This window comes from Pogonomyrmex barbatus, unplaced genomic scaffold (genome assembly GCF_055798465.1).
Source record: "Pogonomyrmex barbatus isolate J1 unplaced genomic scaffold, ASM5579846v1 scaffold3, whole genome shotgun sequence".
NCBI lineage: Eukaryota > Metazoa > Arthropoda > Insecta > Hymenoptera > Formicidae > Pogonomyrmex > Pogonomyrmex barbatus.
In genome coordinates this window covers 21,540,998-21,563,985 of record NW_028297127.1, presented here as the reverse complement: position 1 = coordinate 21,563,985, position 22,988 = coordinate 21,540,998, and the positions used below count along the sequence as shown (strand labels likewise).

Sequence of the window (22,988 nt, the reverse complement as noted above, 5' to 3'; positions counted from 1 at the left end):
AAGATTATATCTACGCAAAAATTTTGCTTGTTTAATTTTGCTCCACTTTATACGAGAGAAAGAACTCCTGCAGTGAAACTTTCAAATAAATTTCTTTTATGAAATTTTTCAAGTAATAAACACCGTTTTTCCTTTATCAAGAAACGACATAAGAAGAAAACTTTTATCACTTTTAATAAAAGTTTAATTTATGTATTATATATAATAACGGCCTTTTGTTATTCTGCCTTTTTCATGGCAAAGGAATAATTAATAACGGCAAGAATTTTTGTGAAATAGAATTTCTCATTTCGATTTTTCGTTGAAGGAAGATAAAATTTTTGAATGTAAATACATTCTTACACACATAGTTGATAATATTATCTCGTAAAGGATATCGTTTTTTTTTTTTTGCCGTTTATCGATAACGAGAGACGCATATTCAGACTTTCAATTTACCACGACGCATCGATCGCCATCGAATATCAGTTTCCGAGCGTTTATCTGTTCAAGGTCGCGTTTAAGTTAACTCCACACGCATTTCTCTCACCTTGCGTACGAGGCGAGTTCGACGGGCGGGAAGAAAATCGAAACTTCATTTCGCAAAAGTTAAACGTGCGTTTAAACGATTCCGCGAACGTTCAAGTTTCGCGCGGGGAACTTGGGAAAAACTTCGGTCGGCGCGGCGCCAAAGTGCCGAGAATCGAAATAACTCGCGCATAAGTAATTGCAGCGCACCCTGAAACGCGAAGCGGTTGCGGCGCGTCCGAGAATATTATGCGCGTGTACATTCACGAGCATGCCGGAAGGCTCGTATCGATTCTGCGCCTCGGCCTATGCCATTGTGTTCGACGGAGTATATAATGACGTCGCGCATTACCGTCTAGCGCTATTCGCAACCGGACACGTCATGGACGCCTAACTTTGTTTATGAAGCTGTATATATATATATATATATATATATATATATATATACATATATAAATATGCGAAAGCGTGGTGCGAAAAACAGGCGTATTTCACGTTTTTATCGTACACGTAATCTTTCAACGCAACGGCCGGAAGTCAAGACCTTATTATCTGAAAGCGTCATTTGCTTGCCCTGAATGTGAAATAACGATAACGGAGCTGCCTTCCGAGTAATCGTAAGAACTGTCTTTCTGAAATTTCTATAAATAACTTTGATAACCACCAAAATATTTTTTATTTATAGTTGATAACGTGAAATACGGTTAGTACGACGTTTAATTAATAATACAAAAATAAAAAAATCATTCTCAAGACCGATAATAGGTTAACATATTTACCACACGCTTACGACACGCTCGAGATATTTTTAACAGTAGTTATTATATAAACATGCACAATCAAAGAATATAACGTTAGCTCGGAATGTACAAATGTTGTTTAGTAACAGAACTTTGAAACACAATATGTAATATATATATATATATATATATATATATATAAAATACACACACACACACACACACACACACACACACACACACACACATACACACACACACACACACATATCTCATATTTCCTTATTCCTCTTCTTTTTCGATTATTGGATTTCAAGGTCCGGATAATTTAAAATTAATGCAATCGCGATATATCTTTTCCGTTTGCCCCTTCATCGTGTTTCTTTAACATCGTCAACGAGAGATTCGTATCGGCACATCTCTGGAGAACTTTCGACAGGAAAAGGGAGAGATTCGGGACCAGCTGCTTTCGTGCCTGCGAAAGTATCTTCGGGACGCAATTACCGACTCTTTCCCGCGACACGGCGAGGCAGATGTACGCGGACGGATCGTTATTTTCAACACCGCCGGCTTGCAACGTGACCTCGTGTAACGCGAAATATGGCGATGAATGCGTTGCAAACTATCTCCGTGCGGTTTGCACGAGCGAGGGAATGAACAAATGAACAAGAGCCGAGTCAATTTTCTTACTTCACGATACGAGCTCGCACGCACGAAATCATGATAAATTATCAACGCATCGTGATGGATACGTAACACGTAACAGATAGCAACGATTAAGAACATAAAGAATAAAGAGAGATCTAGGAAGGAAACTCTTTTCTCCTTTTTTTTTTTTTGATAAGGAATTTACAACCATTCAGGTCCATTGTACCGCTTAGGAATGAGAGTCAAGTTACAGTCACAGCTTCTTTAAGCTAAAAGTTGTATCATTATCGTTACGGAAATAATTTTCAGCATTTTTTTACGCTTATCAAAATTATGATAATGATAAATTATTATGTTCAAATATCGGTGACATTCAAAGGGTTGATAAAATCATAAATTCTGAAAGTGAAACTATCGATATATAATATTAACGATAAATAATATTACTCAAAGAAATAGTATGTTGTCCTGACTGGAACTATTAAGGATGGTAAGTTCATAATAGACACAAAAGTGAAAGTGACTCTTGTATACGGTCTTGGGAGAGTCTTAAAACACTTTTTTTCAAGCCGATACTGAATAAAGAAACAAACAAGATAGGATTCGGAAGCCCCTTAACCATTTTCCTCGATTTCTTTTATTTCTTCTATCATATTTTACTACCGACTGTCAACGGTATTTTATTACAGGCGACTACCGCGTGGTAGCAAAACAACCTGATAGAAAACGATGCCAATATTCATAAGCATCCATTTAAACATTTTTTTCTCCGGAAAAAACGCTCCTCGGTAGTAAGAAACGAGCTTTGGAATTCGAGAGCTGCCTCACCAAAGAAAAAAAAAAAAAAAAAAAAAAAAAAAATCGGCGGAGTAAAGTTACAATTTACGGAGTTTCGGATAGGACACCCGCGCACATAAAAAACATAACGCGCACTTAGGTCACGTGTTACATGCCCACAAGACGCGTATGAAACGCGCACTCGGGAAAAGTTTTAACGCGGCAGCTTCGTCGCGGGCGGGATGCGCCGCGCGAACTTTCCATCGTTAAGTATCGCGTCTTTTGTTGCTCACCGAGTGCTACATCATCGCGATGCGGCGATGTGAAAGAGGAAAAAGGACGGAAAGAGGGGAAAAAGAGGAGGCGCAAAAAGAAGCACCCGGCGTCCCGTCGTCCCGCAAGTTCTCAGAGACGCGTACACGAGTACGCGCACGCACATGCTTCCTGCATTGTTGCTTGGCATGGATCGCTGGCGTGCGAGCCCCCCTTATTATTACCATTTGTTGCCGCGTACGTGTTTCCTGCTACGTAGCTCTAACACGAATCCGTCTCATTCCCCTCCTACCCTCCCCCGCCTCCATACGGGCTGCCATCGACTGTCCTTTTACGAGGTCTCCATTCCTCCTTTTGCCCTACCACCGCGACACGCGTCCCTTCGGCCTGCATATTCACTCCCTTCGCTATCATTCTATGGCGCCCTGATAAAAACGCGTATCGATGTGTGACACACGAGGGACGACCCATATAACTTTCCCGTCTAGGAGTGGGTGGGAGAGAGACGGAAAGAGTGTGACGGAGAACAAAAAAATATACACGACTCTCTAATAACGGTTGAAGAAGAATTCAAGCGATAGTTATCTCTCGCTGAGAATACCTTAACTTCTGTTCTCAGAACTCTTTGTGTAAAGCCTCGCCAGTAATAAGTTGAAGTTTGTTATATACGTGTAAGTATGATTTAGCTTAATTACCAGCGATTTAATTATAATTTCTATTGTACTAACGTTGTGAAGATAGCTCGGATTTTTAATTAATTACCTCCGATAGAGGTTCGCTAATGACCACGACGTATTGAAATTCAGCTTCATTTTTGTTGAGGATGACTTTTCTAAAATGTCAAAAGTCCTAAGATGTCACCCACAAACACGCGCGCGCGCGCCCACACACACACACACACACACACACACACACACACACACACACACACACACACGTTGATTTCGGAGTAATCGTGCATAAATTCGCGTCGCCGTAACAGTCGAGCATCTTTCCGGAAAGCTCTTCCGGGAATTTATCTACATTACGCACGCTTGCGTTCGCGACGGATTGACGTAAACGACTTCTCTCGGCGTAACGAATTGCTCCAACTTGAAAACCGTCGCTCCCCGCTACACGAGTACTCGCACGATGAGCGGTTCCGATCGGCGAGCAGCGTCGGCCGCGCTCTCATTATTCCGTTCCCTGATTACATAACAGCCAGACAGACAATGAGTGACGGAACAAAGGAATTCCTCAGCGCGGATACGACATTGAACGGGTGGCAAGGAAGAGAACGGAAACGACATCTCCTACGACATTAACACGTCGCAGACGCGTCAACCGATCTCAGACCGAACGAAGTGCGAAATTTAGCGTGCGTTTTAGAATCGGAAATGTCAATATAAAACGTTCCGTTCAATTTTTACAAGTTTTTTTTTTTTTTTTTTTTACCTTTGTCGATTATTATTTTAACGTTTTGCGTCCTTTTTTTGAACGAAAGACATGTTGTGTCCTTTATTTAAAATGTCAGCAGTGTTTTGTTTCGTTAAGTCGACAATAAGTTACAAGGACGACTGACGTCGGAAAGATTAAAAGAACTGTAAGATTTTAAACTCATTTCGGGGAAGCTGTTATTAAAATTTAATGCAGTGGGAATGGGGGATTCTCCACGATCCTTTTGCGGGGCGAAAGATAGAATTGCGGTATGATGTGGGTATTATTCGTTGTGGCGTCTCTACGCTACCACGTACGCTCGGAGGAAGAATGATGGTCAGAAGCGTAGCAGAAATTGCGATCTAACCGCGGAACGATTCTTCTAATGCAATTCCTCGAATTATGAGACTCGGGCGCACGACGCGAATAATTAGCGGTGAGTAATGGCGAATGTTACAATTACACGAGTCGACCGACTCGCCTACACACGTTTCTTCCATACACGTGGTGAACACGGACGTTCTCGACACGGACGAGTGTAACGTTTAATAAAATATTCGGAACGGAGAAAGACGAAAGAGAGAGAGAGAGAGAGAGAGAGAGAGGGGGGAGAGAGGGAGACATGCCTCCCGGTGATGGCGCCACGAAGAACAATTACGCCACACTTTTCCGTCCGGGCCACGAGAGGGGAAAGTAGTCTTTAATTATCGGCACACTCGCTATAACAGTTTCCAACTAAGTCGAGCTAAACTTTCTCACGACGGCCGTCATGTGTCAGAGTCCGTAAAATCGAAACGCACTTCCATTTGGAAGAAGAAGGCCTCTAACCGGCTAGAACACGGAGATTTAGGTCAGGTCGCGTACGAGCGAATAAGACAAGCGGACTCGCTCGAGCGGCGGCGATTCGCAATCAGAAGCAACTTATTCCAATTCGACGCGACAGATGCGACAGAACTGGATGGCATACCGAGGAAAAATTTTGCTCCCCTAATATAACCATATGTATTCGTCGGTTGCGCGTAATGACGATGATATTACATGGACGGGTTGTATTCTTCTTCATTGCAGGGTCATTGTAACCCCGACGGTCGACATTGGGAATGCGGCGGGCGGAAGTGACGAAACGACGGGGAAAAATACGAAGCGAGCGATGAAGAAACAAAGTCGGCGTGTTTGCAAAGTGAGTCGTCTGGCACGTCAATAAAGTAAAATAATAATCGTGAATTTCAAGGATTTCCTTGTTCTTTTACATTTCCAGATTAAAGATTATTTCAAGGTGAGAATATTATCTGTTATCTAATACCTAAATTACCGTTGTGTAATTTTGCGCTGCTAAAGTGGCCGTTTAACAAAAAAATTACTGTAAAAAGTCACCGTGGCCACTTATCTCCTGTCTAAAGTCGCGTATCGGTGACACTTTACAGAGAGTCTACCTGCAGATAAGCAGTACAGATAAATCCGTACTGAAAGCGGCAGCGGTTAGGCGAATAACAAGTGTCTACCGGTGTAGCAAGGATAATCGCGCGCGAAGCAGGAAGAGAGGCGAGGCGAGACGGTTGGCAAGGAAGAGGAGTCGAACGACGGTGGAAGATTGGTCGGCTGGCCGGCGGGGCGAGGTGGGACGGAAGGAGGGAAGAGGCAAAAAAGCAGAAGGAGGTAAGGAAAGAAGCGGCTCGTTAAGGCATGACCTTTAGCGGCGGGAACGTGGGAGGTTGTAATACACTTAGTGCACGGTTTCTCGTTTATCGTCGTCGTGGCTGGAGTATCGTCGCGGAGGTTTTGTTGCGAGATGAATGCAGGTCGTAGCAGAGAGACTGCAACGTCGCCGTCGGAGAGGGGGAGGGGGGGGAATCGCAGCGAGGGGAGCATCGAGGGGAAGGAGAGTAGGGAAGGGGAGAGGGGAGGGGGGGCGCTCGGGAGGGACACCGGCGTCGAAGGGTCGGAGGGAACGGAGGCGGGCGGGGTCGAAACCAGACGAACAGACACAGAGTGGAAGGAGTCGACGGAGAGAGAGGGTCCGACTCCTGTGAGCGCAAACGATCCCTGTGCGGGTTCACACGGAGTCGCGGAGAGACGCGCGGAAAGGACGAGACGAGGGGGGAGGGGGGGATACACTATGGAGCAAAAAGAGAGATTCCGAATGAGTTAGAGAGAAAGGAGGAACTGAAAGATGAGACGGAGAAAATGGCGCGTAGTGGATAGAGCATACAGAACGAACGGACGAGAGAGGAAGAGAGAGAGAGAGAGAGAGAGAGAGAGAGAGAGAGAGAGAGAGAGAGAGAGAGAAGAGAGAGAGACAAGGAAAGGTCAAAGGCCTTCGTGCAGCGCCAATGTGCCACGAGTAACCGCCGACCGCCGCGTTTTCCACCACCAGCGCCAGACCTACTACCACTGTTACTCGGCACCGTTCCACCACCGATTCCTCTTTCCCACTCACCCCTTCGCTGGCCCTCGCTCAATGATAATGTATTCCACTGACACATACGAACGTCACGCAACGTGCGCACCCGGGCGGAGGGAAGTGGCGAACGGAGGGCAGAGGAGGACAGGCAGAAGAGAGGGAAGGGAGAAGAGAGCGTGAGGAGACGCAAGGGGGTTGTCCACCTCCTCGGCTCTAAACGGACACGCATGCGTGTTTGTACGCACAGCGGCGCATTTGAGGGCCCTCCCGGGATATGCTCACACGCCGTGAGACGCACGTGTGCGTACGTGTGTATGTGTGGGGCGTGTGTGCGTGCGTGCATGCGTGTGCGTGCGTGCATGCGTGCTCGTGCGCATTCAGAAGAGCTCGTATGGCATCCAACGATGGAAAGATGGGAACGAGAGGGACTGAAGGAGGGACAGCCGGCGGGCATGGGTGGCGGGACGAAGGGGACGAAGGGAGAATAATGCGTGTCTCGACCTAGCGAGCAAGAATGAAGGCAAGAGTGTTTTCTGGAGAGAAGGTCAACGTATCAGGCACGAAGGAGACGCGCATGCCGACGAATAATGGCGACCGAAGGTCGGCGATGCCAATGGTTGTGTTACCGGCTCCTCCTCTCTTTCTCTTCCTCTCATCGATAACGAGAAGACACGTAACCAGGATGACAGCTGCTAATATGAAGATGAAATGCGAGTCACGATATTGGAATCAGAACGATCAAAAAGATATTAGAGAGTAAACTAGAATGGATATTAAAATCCACGAATAAATTGGACGTAAAATGAAGAAATAAATAAATGTTCCGAGAAGATAAATATATCGTTTCCCGAGAAAAAGGAGGCTGATTAATGTGCTTAAAAAATGAGAAAAGAACGACGTGATACATCAATCATAATTTCCCCGTGGATCCTTAGCGTGGATCTAAGCAAAGTTTGGTTTTAACTAAATTAAGGAGAAAGACGACTCAACCTGAATCGGAAATAATTTCTCTACAAAATTATCCTTTTGCAAAATCATTAAGCATCAAGCGGAGCATCTTGAATCTCCGCCCGTTATGATCTCCGTGGGATAATTACGGGCGAGGATAATATTGCTCTTCAAAGGTGAAACGTTTGGCATTTCGTTCCATTACTCGCGAATTAGTGAATTCACGGCAGAATTCCTTTCCGTCCTGTGACTGTCGTGCCGAATAATTCGCGAAATTGTGTTTAGACGTTGCACAGTCAACAACAGCGAGACCCATCTCGAGGCTCGAGGCGCGCGCGAACGTAATTACAACCGTTAGATACACCGCCGCTACGCGCCGCTTAATGATGAATGTAGTTCGGGTTTGTTCAACGCGCTCCGCAACGACGGAGGTTGCACGTGCGGCGAGACCGCACAGTCGCAGCCTATTGTTTCAATCATCGCGTCCCATCGGGGACACGATATTGGTTGGCAGTTCCATGAACATCGATTCCGGGAGCGACATTGTCACGGAGGAAATATCTCTGCGGCGTGCTTCTAAACAACGTCCAACGTTCAATCGGATTTATCGTGTAAACAAGGCAAATTTCCTGCAATATCAATAAATCCCCGAGGTACGTATAATTTCGAGAGAAATGTTAAAAAAAAAAAAAAAAAAAAAAAAAAAAAAAAAAAAAAAAAAAAAAAAAAAAAAAAAAAAAAAAAGAAAAAAAACGTAAAGAGAGAAGTAGATTAGTACGTGTTCGTTCGGGAATGCCCGATTATCATCTGAGATTATTCAGCTTTATTACGGGGATTACGGTTAAACGCACGAGAAATGTAAAACGTGTTCCGCTGATATTATCCAACGCAGCGGTCCAAGGTTGTCCTCTTCCTCCAGGCCGGCTTCTATTAAAGATATACCAGCGGAGCGAGAAAGTCGCGCTTCCCCAAACATTTGTTGGAGGCACGGAGAGCCGCGTTATTACGAGACATAAACGCGCGGGAATAACAGTTTCTTCAGACTACGGCTGGCCTTCAAACCTAAAACTAGCCGCGCGCGCGCGCGCGTCTTCGCGACCATCTGGCTGGTAATAAACAATTCCGCGAGGAACCTTGAACGACGACGGGGAGGGCGTTGACCTACCGTCGAGCATCGAGCGCGCGACGACACGCAGGTGGATTCGATGAGGCTCGCGCGGAATTGTTTCGTGGTATCGCTCTCTCGCTTCCTCCTTCCTCCTCTTTCTTCCTCGTTAAACTCGCGCTCCGTTGAACTACCGAGCGACCCACCAACACGATTCACGGCACGTACACTTCTGTTCCGACTTGATGTTTTACGTACGACATCTCGACGGATCGCTCCGCCTGTTGTAATACAGCGTGTCCCGGAGCGATCGTCACATCGTATATTTCCGCGTGAAAGCGAACTAAAAAGGAGTAGCTATTTTTAGCAACGCAACCATTGGACACAATCATCCGACAACGGCGATCCGTCTATACCGTATAATTTGTCACGTTCGAGAGGTGATATCTCTCGTTTCTCTTATCGGTTTTCGCGATACAGATCGTTCGGCGTAGAATCCAGTTCTCCGATAGTAGTCCTTTCTCTCGATGCATCATGGCGATGCGCCTTGCAATGGCGTCTTATTATATACCGTTAGGATAACAGCGGCGACCCAGATCGTCCCGGAGGAGGAGCAGCCATCCTCTTCAATGAGGATTTTCCTACTCGAGGCAACGGGGATCGTAGCGTCCGCCGGTGAAAGCATAATAGATCGGAACGATCCGAACAATGATTCCCGCCTGAGATGCGAGTTCACTCACACGTACGTACACACGATGCGTATACACGTATCGTGCATCAGCAGTCAAATGCGATATGGGTCCAGAAATTGTCCAGACCGGAGACTTTACCTGAGCGTGCATCTTTCTACGAATCAAATTCTGAAATCCATAATTTCTGAAAAATTTTGAGAAATCTGAAAGTCTGCACTTTTCACAGACAAGAATGGAATTAAATTTCCGAAAATAGCTTCGGGAGAATCTAGGGGGCTTGGAACGTCCGGAAAAATTGGCTAACGATATCTTTATGTATTATAATACGATTATAATATATAGTATGTTCGGTTTTGTATCTTGGAAGACAGAAACTGCGAAAGAAAAGGTAGGTCGATGGTCACATTCGATTGAGGAAAACGAGAAAGAAACGACGGGGCGAGAGAGGGGAGGAAACTCAACGAGGACGCTCTCTATGTGACGTCATCTGTCGGATGGCTCAGTGAGATTGCCTTTTCTTTTCATCGGTCGTCCCGATTTTCCTCCACCTGCGTTTTTCACGCACCAGCACAGTGCCGAAGAACCGTGAGAAATGATTATTTATAATCGTCTCTCTCTCTCTCTCTCTCTCTCTCTCTCTCTCTCTCTCTCTCTCTCTCTCTCTCTCTCTCTCTCTCTCTCTCTCTCCTACCGTTCCCGCCGAGATCGTTTCCCGGCCGATTTTACGGCAGGTACACGACTCGTCTCTTTTTTTCTCCATGAGATGCAGAGCCGGTTCCCCGACCGGCTCGTCGCGGCGATGGTGAAACTCTCGACGTCTCGGACCGCTGCGCGGAAACCTGCGAGTTGAGCCGGGTTCGATAAGCCCCGGCGAAACTGGTTCGATGAGTGAAAAACGACCGCGGCTCTGTCGGAGATCTCGATGGAACGAAGTTAAACGGAGCTTAATTGACGTTTTCGTCATGGACGGATGTACCGGAGATTTCTGCTCCGAGACTGCCTACAAATTCCTGTTTCTGTATATCTACGTAAGTGTCACGTAAATTTTTAATGATGGTAAATGATGGATTTACCGCGTGAACTATTTATATTATTACGGTTGTATATCATTACTTGTATATTTATATGTATATTATATGTTATATTGTATGTATTATTACTTGTATATTATTACTATTATTCCTTCACGGCTATTCCGAACCGTCGTTATGTTATTTTTCTATATAGGTAAGTTCTTGTTCTTTATAAATATTAGATTTAAAAGCAATAAAACTGCGCTTATTATTTACATCTTTTTATATATTTTCAATTTCTATTTATTTTTATCCTTTTATTCCCAAGAATTATGAAAAATAAATCATGAAAGACGAGTATGCTAAGCTAATATGAAAAAATTTATTAATATACGACTCGAATAATAAATCTTAATATAATTTAGCAATCTATTTAGCAATTCGTTGCATGAAAAATGTAAAATTCCATCAATTCGATGATTTCAAATAATTGAATTTTTTAATCTTTTAAGATTTGAATGTATCGTATGACTGTTACATCACCTTCATTGCTTCTTAATACTCACTATCACTGATCAATCTTTATGTATATGTATGTTCCGATCTAATTATATTAGATTAAAATAAAAGCTATATCAGTAAGGCTGTAATAGTGATAAAAATATCGTATACGCGATACGCAAGATCGTTTATACGCCATAAAAAGTTATCAGAGAATCGAGAATGTCCCTTGGAAGAGGGATATCAATTTCAGCACTGTATTCAATATCGATAACGGCCGACTATATTTAGATACTCATCAACGATCGGTTTCTTCAGTGGCTGGGACATGTAATCATCTCGCTTCGTCAAAGTGAGTCGTGAGGCCGATTCTTCTGGAAGTCTGACATCGGGTTATCGGCTTTGCTATTTGTGGACGCTTACGTGCCTCGTTATCGGGCATCGATAATGCCTGCATACGCGATGTTACGTTATGCACATCAGTCGTATCACGCGTGCGTACTCGCGACATACAAAGACCCGATTACGTTTTTTTTGTGAAAGAGTCATCGGGAAACAGAGTCGGACACAAGAAAAATTCGCCGCTGGGATATGTAATCGAGATATTAAAGTCGGATTGCACGTAATTTCGAAATTCGAGTAATTACATTTGAATTTTGTAAGATATTATTAATAAAATATTAAAATATCATATATATTGAATATATCTCGCGTGTATTATTTATACGCTCTCTATTATACACCGTTAATATATCCGATCAAGTGGATCCTCCGAGCTTATGAACTTAAGGAACTTGTGATAATAACTCCTTATTAAAGCGACTATTTTACAATGAGGGCCATAAAAGATTTAAGTGACTAGATACGTACGGTTAAAGTAATGTCACCAACGGTAAAGACAGCGACAAAAAATACACAACGTCAAGTATGATGTATCGCGTCAAATCGATTGACATCTTCACTTATCTCGACTCGCTACACGTTACAATTTGCGCGCTTTTATTTATCGGTATACCGATATTAGTGATGGACTCCAATATGTCCAAGTGTCTAATCGGCCAATCACTCGCTCGAAAGTTGTGTGTATGTATGTATGTAAACCGGCCCTTATCGCGTCGCGAGCAAGAGCCGAGCCATCGCGCGTGTTGCGAATTACGACCTTCGTGTTTGCGGCGAGTAACGGCGCCGGTTTATCGTGACTCGCGAATAAAATATTATTCCTCTCCCCCCTCCCCCCTTCCCAAGCGCGCTCGCTTAACTGCAACGAACAGCTTAACTGCTGTTCTAATCTTCGACCGTTAATACATACGAGGCTCGCGATACTTAACCGGTAGATTCGTCCTCCGGGCGAGGACTCGGTGAAAAATGAAGACAGCTAATGCGACTTCCGGAAACGGCCGCGTTCGCGCAACGCAGCGGCAGAAAGCACGAAAGTCTGAATGGTTCCGCCGTTCGTCTCGCTCGGCGAAAAAAGAAAACGAGAGGAGAATCGGGATACTCTCGACCCGTGAAAGAGAAACACCCCGTGCTCCATTTATCGCACGACGACAGTGCTCGACCTCTGGCCCACATCTCGCCCGACTTGATCGAGAGAGAAAAAAATTGTTTTCTCAGAAACGGCGATAATTTCGGGCGCTATCTCGCTCGCGTACAGAAACGGGCAGGCCCGCCGTTATATGTAATGGTAATGCTGGCGCCCGTATGACAACGTCGGCATGGTTTATCGTCGATAAAAATCCAGTAATCCGTGTCTTTTTACCGCGGCCAAAAATGTTCCCCCGACTACGACTAATTTATCCCGTCTAAATCTTACGACGCAAGAATTAAAAGAAATTTATAAGGGAATTGAGTATGTTCTTGAGATATAATTATATCGATTAATTTGAAAATTTCTAAAGTCGAAGTGGTAAAAGCGATAATTTTATGACGGATGAAGAAAGATAAGCAGATAATAATAATAATTTCTCAAACGAACATATTTTTCCCGTGGGAGCAACATTCTAAAGTCTAAATAGGGATAACATATAAGGTGATGATCTGGTAAAAGCAAGTACTTTAGTAGAATAACTTAAAAAGTAGAATTATTTTTTTAAAGCCTACCTCATATTGCGAGGGAACGACATTGATATTCCTAGGAGGGACCACTGTCGTGCGAAAATTAAATGCCCTGGTTGCTCGATCGAAACGACAGCGACATACTCCGAACGAGCCAGCTGTGCTGCCGGCTGAAGCAAAGCTGCGTACACAATGGCATGCTAGGGAAATCGAAGGGTAGATTCGTCGAGTAACGATTTCGACGAGAGAAAAAAAAAAAGAGAAATAAAGAGCGAGAGGGGATGAAGTAAGGGACGGCAGTCCGTAGGGTTCCGCGCGATGACGCGATACATTCCAGAGACGAGGGCGGTGGGATTCACGTGTCTCCTGTCATCCCTTCCTCCCTTTCTCAGAGTCTGGTTTCTCCCTCCTCTATGACGGTTTCTGCTACCTGCTACCCTCTCCAGATACGCCAACCCGGGACACACCCCTGATAGAACAGAAACCTGATCTCTGTGCTATTTCCCTTTTTCTCCTCCGCCCGGCGTACAAAGGCGCGAGAAAATACTTCAGTCTGTCGTCTGAGTTTTATCTCGGCTTTTCTCGAGTGACACAGGTGTCATCGGACTCGCTACCCTTCCTCTTTTAGACCTGTCTGGAGTTCGCTACGAATACTGAAGAGAAGAGTATAAATGTATCTTTTTTACCGGAGCGGCGACACTGTCCGTTAGTTACGTTCATAAAATGCTGCGCGTCATTACCATACATAGGAAATTAAAATAGTAGCACGATTTTTACGAGTAAAAAGCATTATCGATTAGATAAATGTTTTAACATGGTATTTTTTAATAAAAAAAAATTGAGAGTTCAATGATTGCATAATAATCATTTTTATTATTGACTCTGACTCGATATTAATTGATGGTCGTAAAAACGAAAACCTTACGTAATCTGCAAAAATTAAATATTGTTTCTTTACCAGACTGACTACATTCCTAAACGGACAGATAATTTAAATATGTCAAGTTATTCTCCATCCAGTATTTAAATATCAAATTTACCATTTAACAAGTACCGACACGCAGTACAGGACACACTTCCATTGGTCGATATCCTGCATCCTTATGCAAATTTATATATAATATAGCCTTCAGTTGGAATACATTTCTATAACGAAAAATGCGGAAGGAGCGAAGAAAGGCTATCAATGGACCAATTGCGAATCTTGCAAACAGTTAACGTTATTGCTCGAGCTACTGGAATCAGCCTCGAATGTTGCGCAAGCAACATACTCGAGCAATAACGTTAACTGTTTGCAAGATTCGCCTATCCTTTATCGTTTCGAATAGATGAATTTCTTCGCTCCAGTCTCCAAGCTGAATCAATGCTACTTTTTGCCGATCGTCGTGTCTCGGTCTTTGGCTCGAAGGCTTCTATTTTTTACGGATTCTCTCTCTCTCTCTCTCTCTCTCTCTCTCTCTCTCTCCCCCGCGCGCGCTTAGCAGGAGAAATCATCGAAACAGAACGAACAAGTTCTCGGATCACCGAGCGGGAGTTCTCGCCAAGTTGGAAATCCGATTTGCTTCGAAACTTTCCGGCTGCCATCGCTTTACGCGACACTCAAAAGAAGTTCGACGGACGGTGGTGTGGGTCTCTCACGACCTTGAAACTCGAATATTCCGAAACAAGAAAGTGGATATTCGGAGACGAGGGTTTTTTTTCATTCTTGGATTTGCGGAATTATCGAGTTTGGCACACGGAACAGTCCAATCGATAGCGTCGATACGTCGACACGCCTCTATATTCGACGAAAACAGATTACGCGAGGAAATAAATTGTCCTCTTATCGAATCAAGCTTAATATTTGTCCAAAGGAATAAACAGAGAGAAAGAGAGAGAGAGAGAGAGAGAGAGAGAGAGAGAGAGAGAGACAGAGTACATGAAAAGTAAACATTATTCAATATCCGATATTAATTACAATTTGTGAAACGTAAACTCTCCTGATATAATCACTTATATGAGTTAATATTAACAAGTTGACAAAGCCTAACAAGTTGTTTACTTCACTCTGAATTAATAAAATAGTAAAAAAAGAAATGCTCAATTAATATTTATACTACCATATATTTATGTAACGATTAATAAATTCTAAATAGATTAAAAAGTAGAATTCTTTGAAAAAGAGAGAGAGAAGGGAAGAGGAAGAGAGAGCGAGAGAGAGAGAGAGAGAGAGAGAGGGGGGGGGAGGATTTATAATTGCCATAAAAAAAGGGAAATAATCTTACACATCTACGAATACGTTTCACCTTACGATTAATGGATCTTGTGCTAAACATCTTAAGTTAATACAGTGAATATATATTTATGAGATCATGCGTATCTCGCGAGTATCTTGAACATGCGAGCCATTCCACGATAACTCGGTCATTACGCTATCTTGTTTATCTTCGAGCGTTGGCGCGGAATCGCAATCGTCCTTGGCGGTGATTTTCTGCAAAAGGGGGTCATCGCGCGGGATCGATTTCCCCATAAATCATTGCGACCTAGGAGTAAGGGGAAGACCCACCAGAAGCTCGTACTCGACGAAATTGAAATTGTGCCGAAATGGCGTCGAGACCGCGTCGTCGATATCGATTCCTTGATAATTAGCAGGTATTCGATAAGGGAGATTCTCTCTTGCTTTTATGCAAGAGGGGGCGGGGGGGAGACACGAAAGAAACTCACACGACATTTTGTTCCGATTGAACATTTTCGGTCTCTTCGTATTTCGAAAATTTTTTCTTGCAGCAGATTGCAATTTTTCCTGTTTTATGAAGATGTAGCGATAAAGAGATAAGTAAAGATGATTAAAAATTAATTTTTAAAATGATTATAGCAATTATTTATAGCAATATTACAGAATGTTGTTATCAAATTTCCAGTTTGTAAACATAAAATTAAAGTGATGGTAATATTTCCGTCTTGTTGGAACGCCGATTAAAATTATTTAAAGCATTGAGGAAGGAGAAGCATACGGGATTCACCTTTCGACCGTATTTTCCTTGGCAATGTTAGACATCCGGTGTAGTCGCTTTCCGAGGAATTCGTGCGAAATTAATTCAGCAACTGAGCAAAACTCTTTCAGGGAATATTCAACATTTCTTTGAAATTAGAGAACAATGACTAAAAGGGCTGATAGCACAGGGAAGAAAAAAAAGACACATTTGTCACAGTTGCCAGTCAAAACTATCATCATGGCTTCAAACTGCTGCGGAACTTTTGATGTGGAAATACTTTTGTAATGGAATAAAATGCATAATCAACAAAACAAGAATTTAATACGAGAGAAATATGTTTTTATTATGATAGTACATATCTATATTACGATTTTTTTAAATCACTGATCAACTTAATTGTATATTCAATTAACTTTAGAAAATGTATAAAAACTATTGTAAAAATATATATTTCTAGATTTAGAAATTTATTTTGTTAACGGCGCAAACAGTACGAAAAATTACCGTGTAAAGAATGGTAATCGAAATGTCAGAATAATATACGAATATCCGATATAAAGGTTAGGTAAAATATAAATCCAGAGATTAAACAATGATTTTTATATGTTCAAAGAAGTAATCTAAATTGTAGAAAATCAAATGGAATGGGATATTCTGTTGAAATAGAATTTATTTTAACGATGGCTTTGTCGCAAATTTGATACCACAGTAAACGCAGGCTTTAAATACTTTTTTTCCACGATGACAGATATTTCGTAAAAGAAAAAATGTTCGGATATTATTTCTTTTTAAATTATTTTTTATACATACAAAAAAATTTTTCAATTTTTTACGAGGCAAAAGATTAAATTATATAATTACTACAGGAAAATGCAAAAACATTCTTTTTTTTTTTAATCAGAATGTTTTATATTATTTAAATATAAAATAAATGATGAATATAAGATATTAATTATGAATCATGAAATATTTAATATTAATTTAATTGATAACGTTTCTGAGAAGTGACGTTACAATTGCATATATATCCATTTATGAATTTAAGATTCATGTAACTGTAATGACATGAAAAGCACATAAATGTCGAATAGAGACGATCTCTACAAGTCGGATATTAAACAGAGCGAGATTGAAAAGAGATTGAGAAGAAGAATAAGAGTGAGAAAGAGAGAGAGAGAGAGAGAGAGAGAGAGAGAGAGAGAGACTCGTTGGCTCGTTAATCGAAATTGAAAAGCAATTCATTTATCACTTGTTTATTACTTTGTTGTTTTATTATTGTCATCTGTACGCACTATATCCTATCAAAGGATTTTAATTTTCTTACAGTAAGAAATATATAAAATAAATATCCAATAAAAATAAATGTCCATGCATATACATTTGTTTTTAATTTAATGCGATTATAGCTTCCTCGATATATCTGCGAATTCGTATTTGTGTATTACAAAACTGTTGCTTTCCATTATGTGCGCTCGTGATGAGTAACGAAATAATAATAATAATAATAATAATATCCAGGCCGCTGCAGACACAGATATTTAGATCAGGTTGATGATACATATGGTGGTCGAGAATGTAAAAATAATATAACTCGTAATAATTAACACTCGCGGGACACAACGCGTGACTAATGCTCGCGCGGCAGTGAGATAAAGGGGCAGTGATAATAATGTGCGTTACAGTCAGCGAAATGCGACGCCTGCAACGAGCAGGACGCGTTCCATTTTGAGCCTCAACGTCACTCGTGTTTCGAGATGCGCGCGGCAGACCGGCGTAAAATAATGTAATACAACGCGCGCCTTTACGCACCGCATAGTTACGCGCTTAAACTTTCTAACTTCCAACCCCGAGTCCCTCGATATCGGCGAAATGACTCGAGACGCCGTGCTTTCACCCGATGTTATATCACGCAAACGAGTCATGCAACACGCATCCAATAAGCACCCAACACGCATCAATTGATAACATTTTACCGAGCGATAATTCGCAACAAAAAGTCTCAATGCGATGTGAAACTTATCGGACCGCCACCAATTAACCTTGAAATTGATTTCGTCGTGGAACACATTCAATTTGCGTAGGAATCAAGTCTCTATTAGAATATGATATGATATCGCGAATTTAGTGGTCTTGAAATCTGTTTTCAAAATTAATATATAATAATTATATAGCATATAAATTGAAAATTGTTAAGGTGCAGCTTGTTTGTAAACTCGTAATTATAATAAAAATATAGAGCGAAGATATATTTTAGGATACAAGTTTAAATGAAAATTAAGATAGCTCCCCCCTTATTCGCATACAATTATCTGCTATATCACGAGAAGAATGTCGTCATTCCATTTTTTTTTTTTTCTTAACTCGGCCAAGGCAGAGTGCCGCAGGTTTTATGTTCGTACAATGAGTTGTGCGATGACAGCAATGGTGGTATAGCGATTCGCTTCGATAATTTGCATGGATTCTGTGAGTTAACCGAGTCTATTTGTATTGAGACTGTGTAAGAAGTCAGTTTCTCCGAGATCCGAAAGCGATATCTTTTCGACTAAAAATTTAAAAGCCGTATATTGATTTTCCAACAATGAATATTATACAGGTTATATGGATTTAAAATTCCGTTGAATTATCTATCGTTACATACACGTATTGTTTAATATATAACGCTTTGATTATTATCTGTAAATTATTTCTGGCTATGAAATAGAATAGAATATTCCGTACAAAGATAAATATAATTTAATAAATTCCTTTGCATTTTCGATATCCTATTTTCATTAATCAATAAGCCATTTATATATACGCTTGAATAAACTTTATTAAATTCCATTAATTGTTTGTTATTGCAAACTCAATATTTTTATAGTACGAATTTATCGAGTGATCCTCGAAACAAGTTTCTCCCACCTCACCAAGTGCCAACGCGTCTGTCCTTCTCCTAACAAAACGTCCTTTTGCCGCCTCTTCCTCTCGCTTCTTCCTTTTACTATCTTCCGAACCATCCAGTTGTTCTACTAGATTTTCAAGTGCAGTCTGTGCCGCTCAGACGCAAAGAACAATGGAGGAGGAGAAAAAGGATTTAGCAAAAGAGAGAGAGAGAGAGAGAGAGAGAGAGAGAGAGAGAGAGAGGGGGGCAGAGAGGGAGAGAGAACGAGCTCGCTTTGAGATGCGAAGGGGTTAAAGCCGAAGAGAGGGATCGAGGACCAAATAAGGAGAGCTAATGCCGCACAAAGGAGAGGAAACGTCGGATCTCGTATGAACACCACAAACACGCAGCTCAAGTTTTGTGCGCTTTGTCCGAACAACACACAAGCACGCTGCGGCGGCGCGCTCGCGTTGTTCGCGTCGCGTGTGTGTTCATAAGCGGAAAAGGGGGTCGCCCTGTGTGTTGTTAGGCAAGCTGCGCATGAGAGACAAGAAGCACACGCAGGGCCGGATGCCAGTCGGGGCCAGTTCGCCGGCAGGCGGGAGGAAACCGGAGCTACTCCCTTTTCGCTACTCTTCGCTCGAGCACCAGAAACGGAATTATAAGGCATAATCGAAATTTGTGCGAGCCCTTTGCAGCCGAGTTTCTCTATTCCCTCTCTCTTACGCGAAAGTTGACGTCAAATGCAATCCGCGCGCTGAACTCGCAGCCAGAAAGGCTGCCCCGGAAGTTGCCCGTAATCTTCCCGCCGGCGCCATTATGCCGCTTACTAATTTGTGAGACTAATTATCTAGTGTCGCATTTCGTTACCGCTTTTCTCACTATTGTCAAATTCTTTCAATGTTATCTCGTGCAATTTTAACCAGACCAGTGTGGGAATTGCGATTCACACATTTATCGTCAACGTAAGTTTTGAGAAATATTTTGCAAATGATGATCTCAAGTTGCATGTTACTTTTTGAGTGTGTCCAAAATTATTAGAGAAATGATTTGTTACTATTTGAAAGTTTCTTATATAGAAGATCCGTATTGGAACATATATATTACAGTTGACCTACTTTTGTCGGTTCACGATCAGTTTAATTCCAACGGTTTTTGTCGCGGAATAGCATCGTCATTCAGAACTCATGAATTATATCCGATAAGTGATCTGAAATCTAATCTACGTTTTCATAATGTTATATCGTGTAATAGAGAAGATTTATAAAATTTTCCAAATAATCATACAATTTTCCCAACATTGTTCGTGCTGTAATCAATTAATAAAAATTTTATACGATCTTTCCTTGCAATGAAAAAAAATCTGTTCACAGATTAACATTTAATTTTACAAAAGTCGTTATTATATAAAACAAATTTATTTCAATCACAAAAATGATTTATGAAAAAACATTATTACTTTTTGATATTCAGAAGCAGCTAGAATTTCAAATAATTCTTTCAGTCGGGAGATCTTTGGAGGTACTCGTGACATTTTGACATTGTCATGAACTCATGAATACGATAAAAGACGAAACACAGTAATCACATTATTCCCACTGATGTAATGTAACATGATGTAAAGCATGAATTATTAGCCCATACGTTCTATTTTCACAATGGACTCATTCTTCTCACATCGCTTATCGTTTCTTTTGTATGTATTAGGTACCACGAAACATATAACCAAGGATGGACGATGACTCGCATTCCGGTTGGTCCACCCGGCAACGTGATGCCAACGATGACACGCGGTTCGCAACGCAACGGGAAGTACCCGTCCCTGAACACAAATCTCGCAGTCGAGTTAATCCCCCTTTCCCCCTTGCCGCCTCGGACCCTTGCTATCCTCCGGTCACGAAGAGCTGTGGGCAGAGGGTGACGGTCGTTGCCGATGGCGATGGCAGTCGATCATCGGCTCGGAGTAGGAGATGGTCGAAGAAGTGCGGCCACACAGAGGGGGCGGCAGGGCGGGCAAACCATCGGTCGACGAAGAAGAAAAAGAAGAAGAAGAAGAAGAAGAAGAAGGAGGCGGAGAAGAAAAACCGGTTCGACAGGTTCGGGCTCCTATTTACCTGACCATGTAGCGCCTGCCTGCCTGCCTGCCTACCTACGAGTCGGATCGTTATGTATTATGCAGTCCCCCTGTATGTGTAACGCATAACTACAGCGTGTATCGTAGCGCGGCGAGGGGGGCACGAGGGGGCAGAGGGACCGAGAAAAAGTGGACGAGGAAGAGACGGAGAACGGAGCTGGCGGGCCCCCGGCGAGATGCAAGATGAGACGGGGCCCGGAATGAGAAGGAGGAGCGCAAGAGAGAAGGGGGGAGGAGGGCGGGGGGGAAGGGAGAAAAGTAAGGGGGGAAGAAGCGGACCGCAACATGCCGGATGATGAAAGCGGTCCCCCGTGCCTGACCTCTGTGCGATCTTCACTCTCGTCCTGACATTACCCGCCCCCGCCAAGAATATCTCTCCGGCCTCGAGATTCCGGCCGGGCGAGATCGAAGGGGACCGGTTTATTAGATCGTTATATCGCCGCTGTGTCGTGAAGAAATGTAATAATAGCGAACGGAATACCACGAGTGGGAGTGTAAAGACCTATATAGGAGGATTCCCGAGCGAGGTCAGACCACCCCGTGTACATGCATACAAATCACATCGTTGCGGTTTTAATTTCGTGTTACGACCTAACACGTGTAACACGCGTCACTGTTACACGTTTAAATATACACGTTTGGATAAATCCCAATTAGCGCAGGCGGTTAAACTTGAAACTAAATTTAATTGACATTTATAAAAAAACGCCACTCGACTGCACGTCTCGTGCACAATCTTTATTACGATCTTGTAACTCTTGTTACAAGTTACATAATAAATAAAGTTTAATTGGAACAAAACTACGTGGCTTCATTATTATGTTTTATATAGAAAGTAGAAAGTTTAATTAAAACAGCAGCGCCGATAAGTCACGTCGACTTCTGTGATCCGAGATCTCCTCGTCGTAGCGATACCGTACAAACAATGTCCTTGCAAGATACAGCGCGAAAAGCTTTAACAGAGGCAGAGATTGAAAGCGCGGTGGGGGCTAACGATAAGACGAGTCTACACCAGCGTTCTTATAGTCGCTATAAAGGTCTGCACTTTCGCGGGCTTTACGTAACGACCGCCGCGGTCTTACGCGGGGCTAGTCCTCGTTTGGATCTTTTTTCGCGCGTTCACGAAGGCGAAAAGGCGGGGAAAACGCCAAGAGTTTCGCCGGCTCCCATATCCTACGGGTCTATGGATGAAAATCTAAACTCGCGATAAAAATATGCCAATTAAGCGCGCGCGCGCGCGCGCGCGCGCGCGTGCGTGTATTCTTTTTCTTGTTTTTTTTTTTTTTTTTTTGCCACGCGAGATCGCGGACATGAGTCACGAAAAGTGGTTTATGCTCGCTCAGACACGACCTACAGTTACGAAATACAGGCGCTTTCGTGGACTTCGTCCTTGAAAGGAGGAAGGAAGGCTGGAGGTTAGAGTCAGTCGAGTTCGCGGGTTTTCTGAGATCGCGAGCCGCGTTAACGTATCTATGTCTCGCCGGAGAGCACCACGTTCAACTCGACGGTAAAACCTTACCTTACTTATTATTTACGGCCGCGGCTCCGCCCTCCCGCGAGCGCGGCAAACTTTCGTGCCGTTTCATTTATAATGCACCTTCCGCGGGAATATTGTCCGCAGTGCATAACTTTCGCCGTCGGTGCTTATTCATTGGACTTTGTATGCCAAGCGCGGCCCTAAACGTGGAATATCGATTTCTGCCCTAGAAACGGGATATTTACGCCAATGCTATCGATACTATTATTACTTTCGTTTTATCTTGCATGTACAAGTAATTTCTGTACTCTCTGTGCTCTCGATATATTAATTCTAATCTTGGTTCATTGAATTCCTCTAATAAATTAATCATTTAGAGTAAGATATAATTCAAGGATATTTAAAAAAGATCTGCTTTACTTTTTACAATTGCTTTTTAAAGCGTAAAAAGCGGCAGATGAGATTT

The 22,988-nt window shown here is 42.6% G+C and overlaps 2 protein-coding genes across 3 annotated transcripts in view; one reads left to right on the top strand and one right to left on the bottom strand.

Moving 5' to 3' along the window:
• The window catches only part of Kdm3 (Lysine demethylase 3), a 112,340-nt gene that overhangs the window by 67,772 nt on the left and 21,580 nt on the right, over window positions 1-22,988 (bottom strand). The window lies entirely within an intron of this gene.
• LOC105430008 (uncharacterized) lies at window positions 4,973-22,431 on the top strand. Its single transcript, XM_089079541.1, has 3 exons — window positions 4,973-5,541; window positions 5,786-6,017; window positions 20,619-22,431. Exons 1-3 carry the CDS (start codon window positions 5,362-5,364, stop codon window positions 20,651-20,653), a joined length of 447 nt encoding a protein of 148 aa, XP_088935667.1. The 5' UTR covers window positions 4,973-5,361; the 3' UTR covers window positions 20,654-22,431.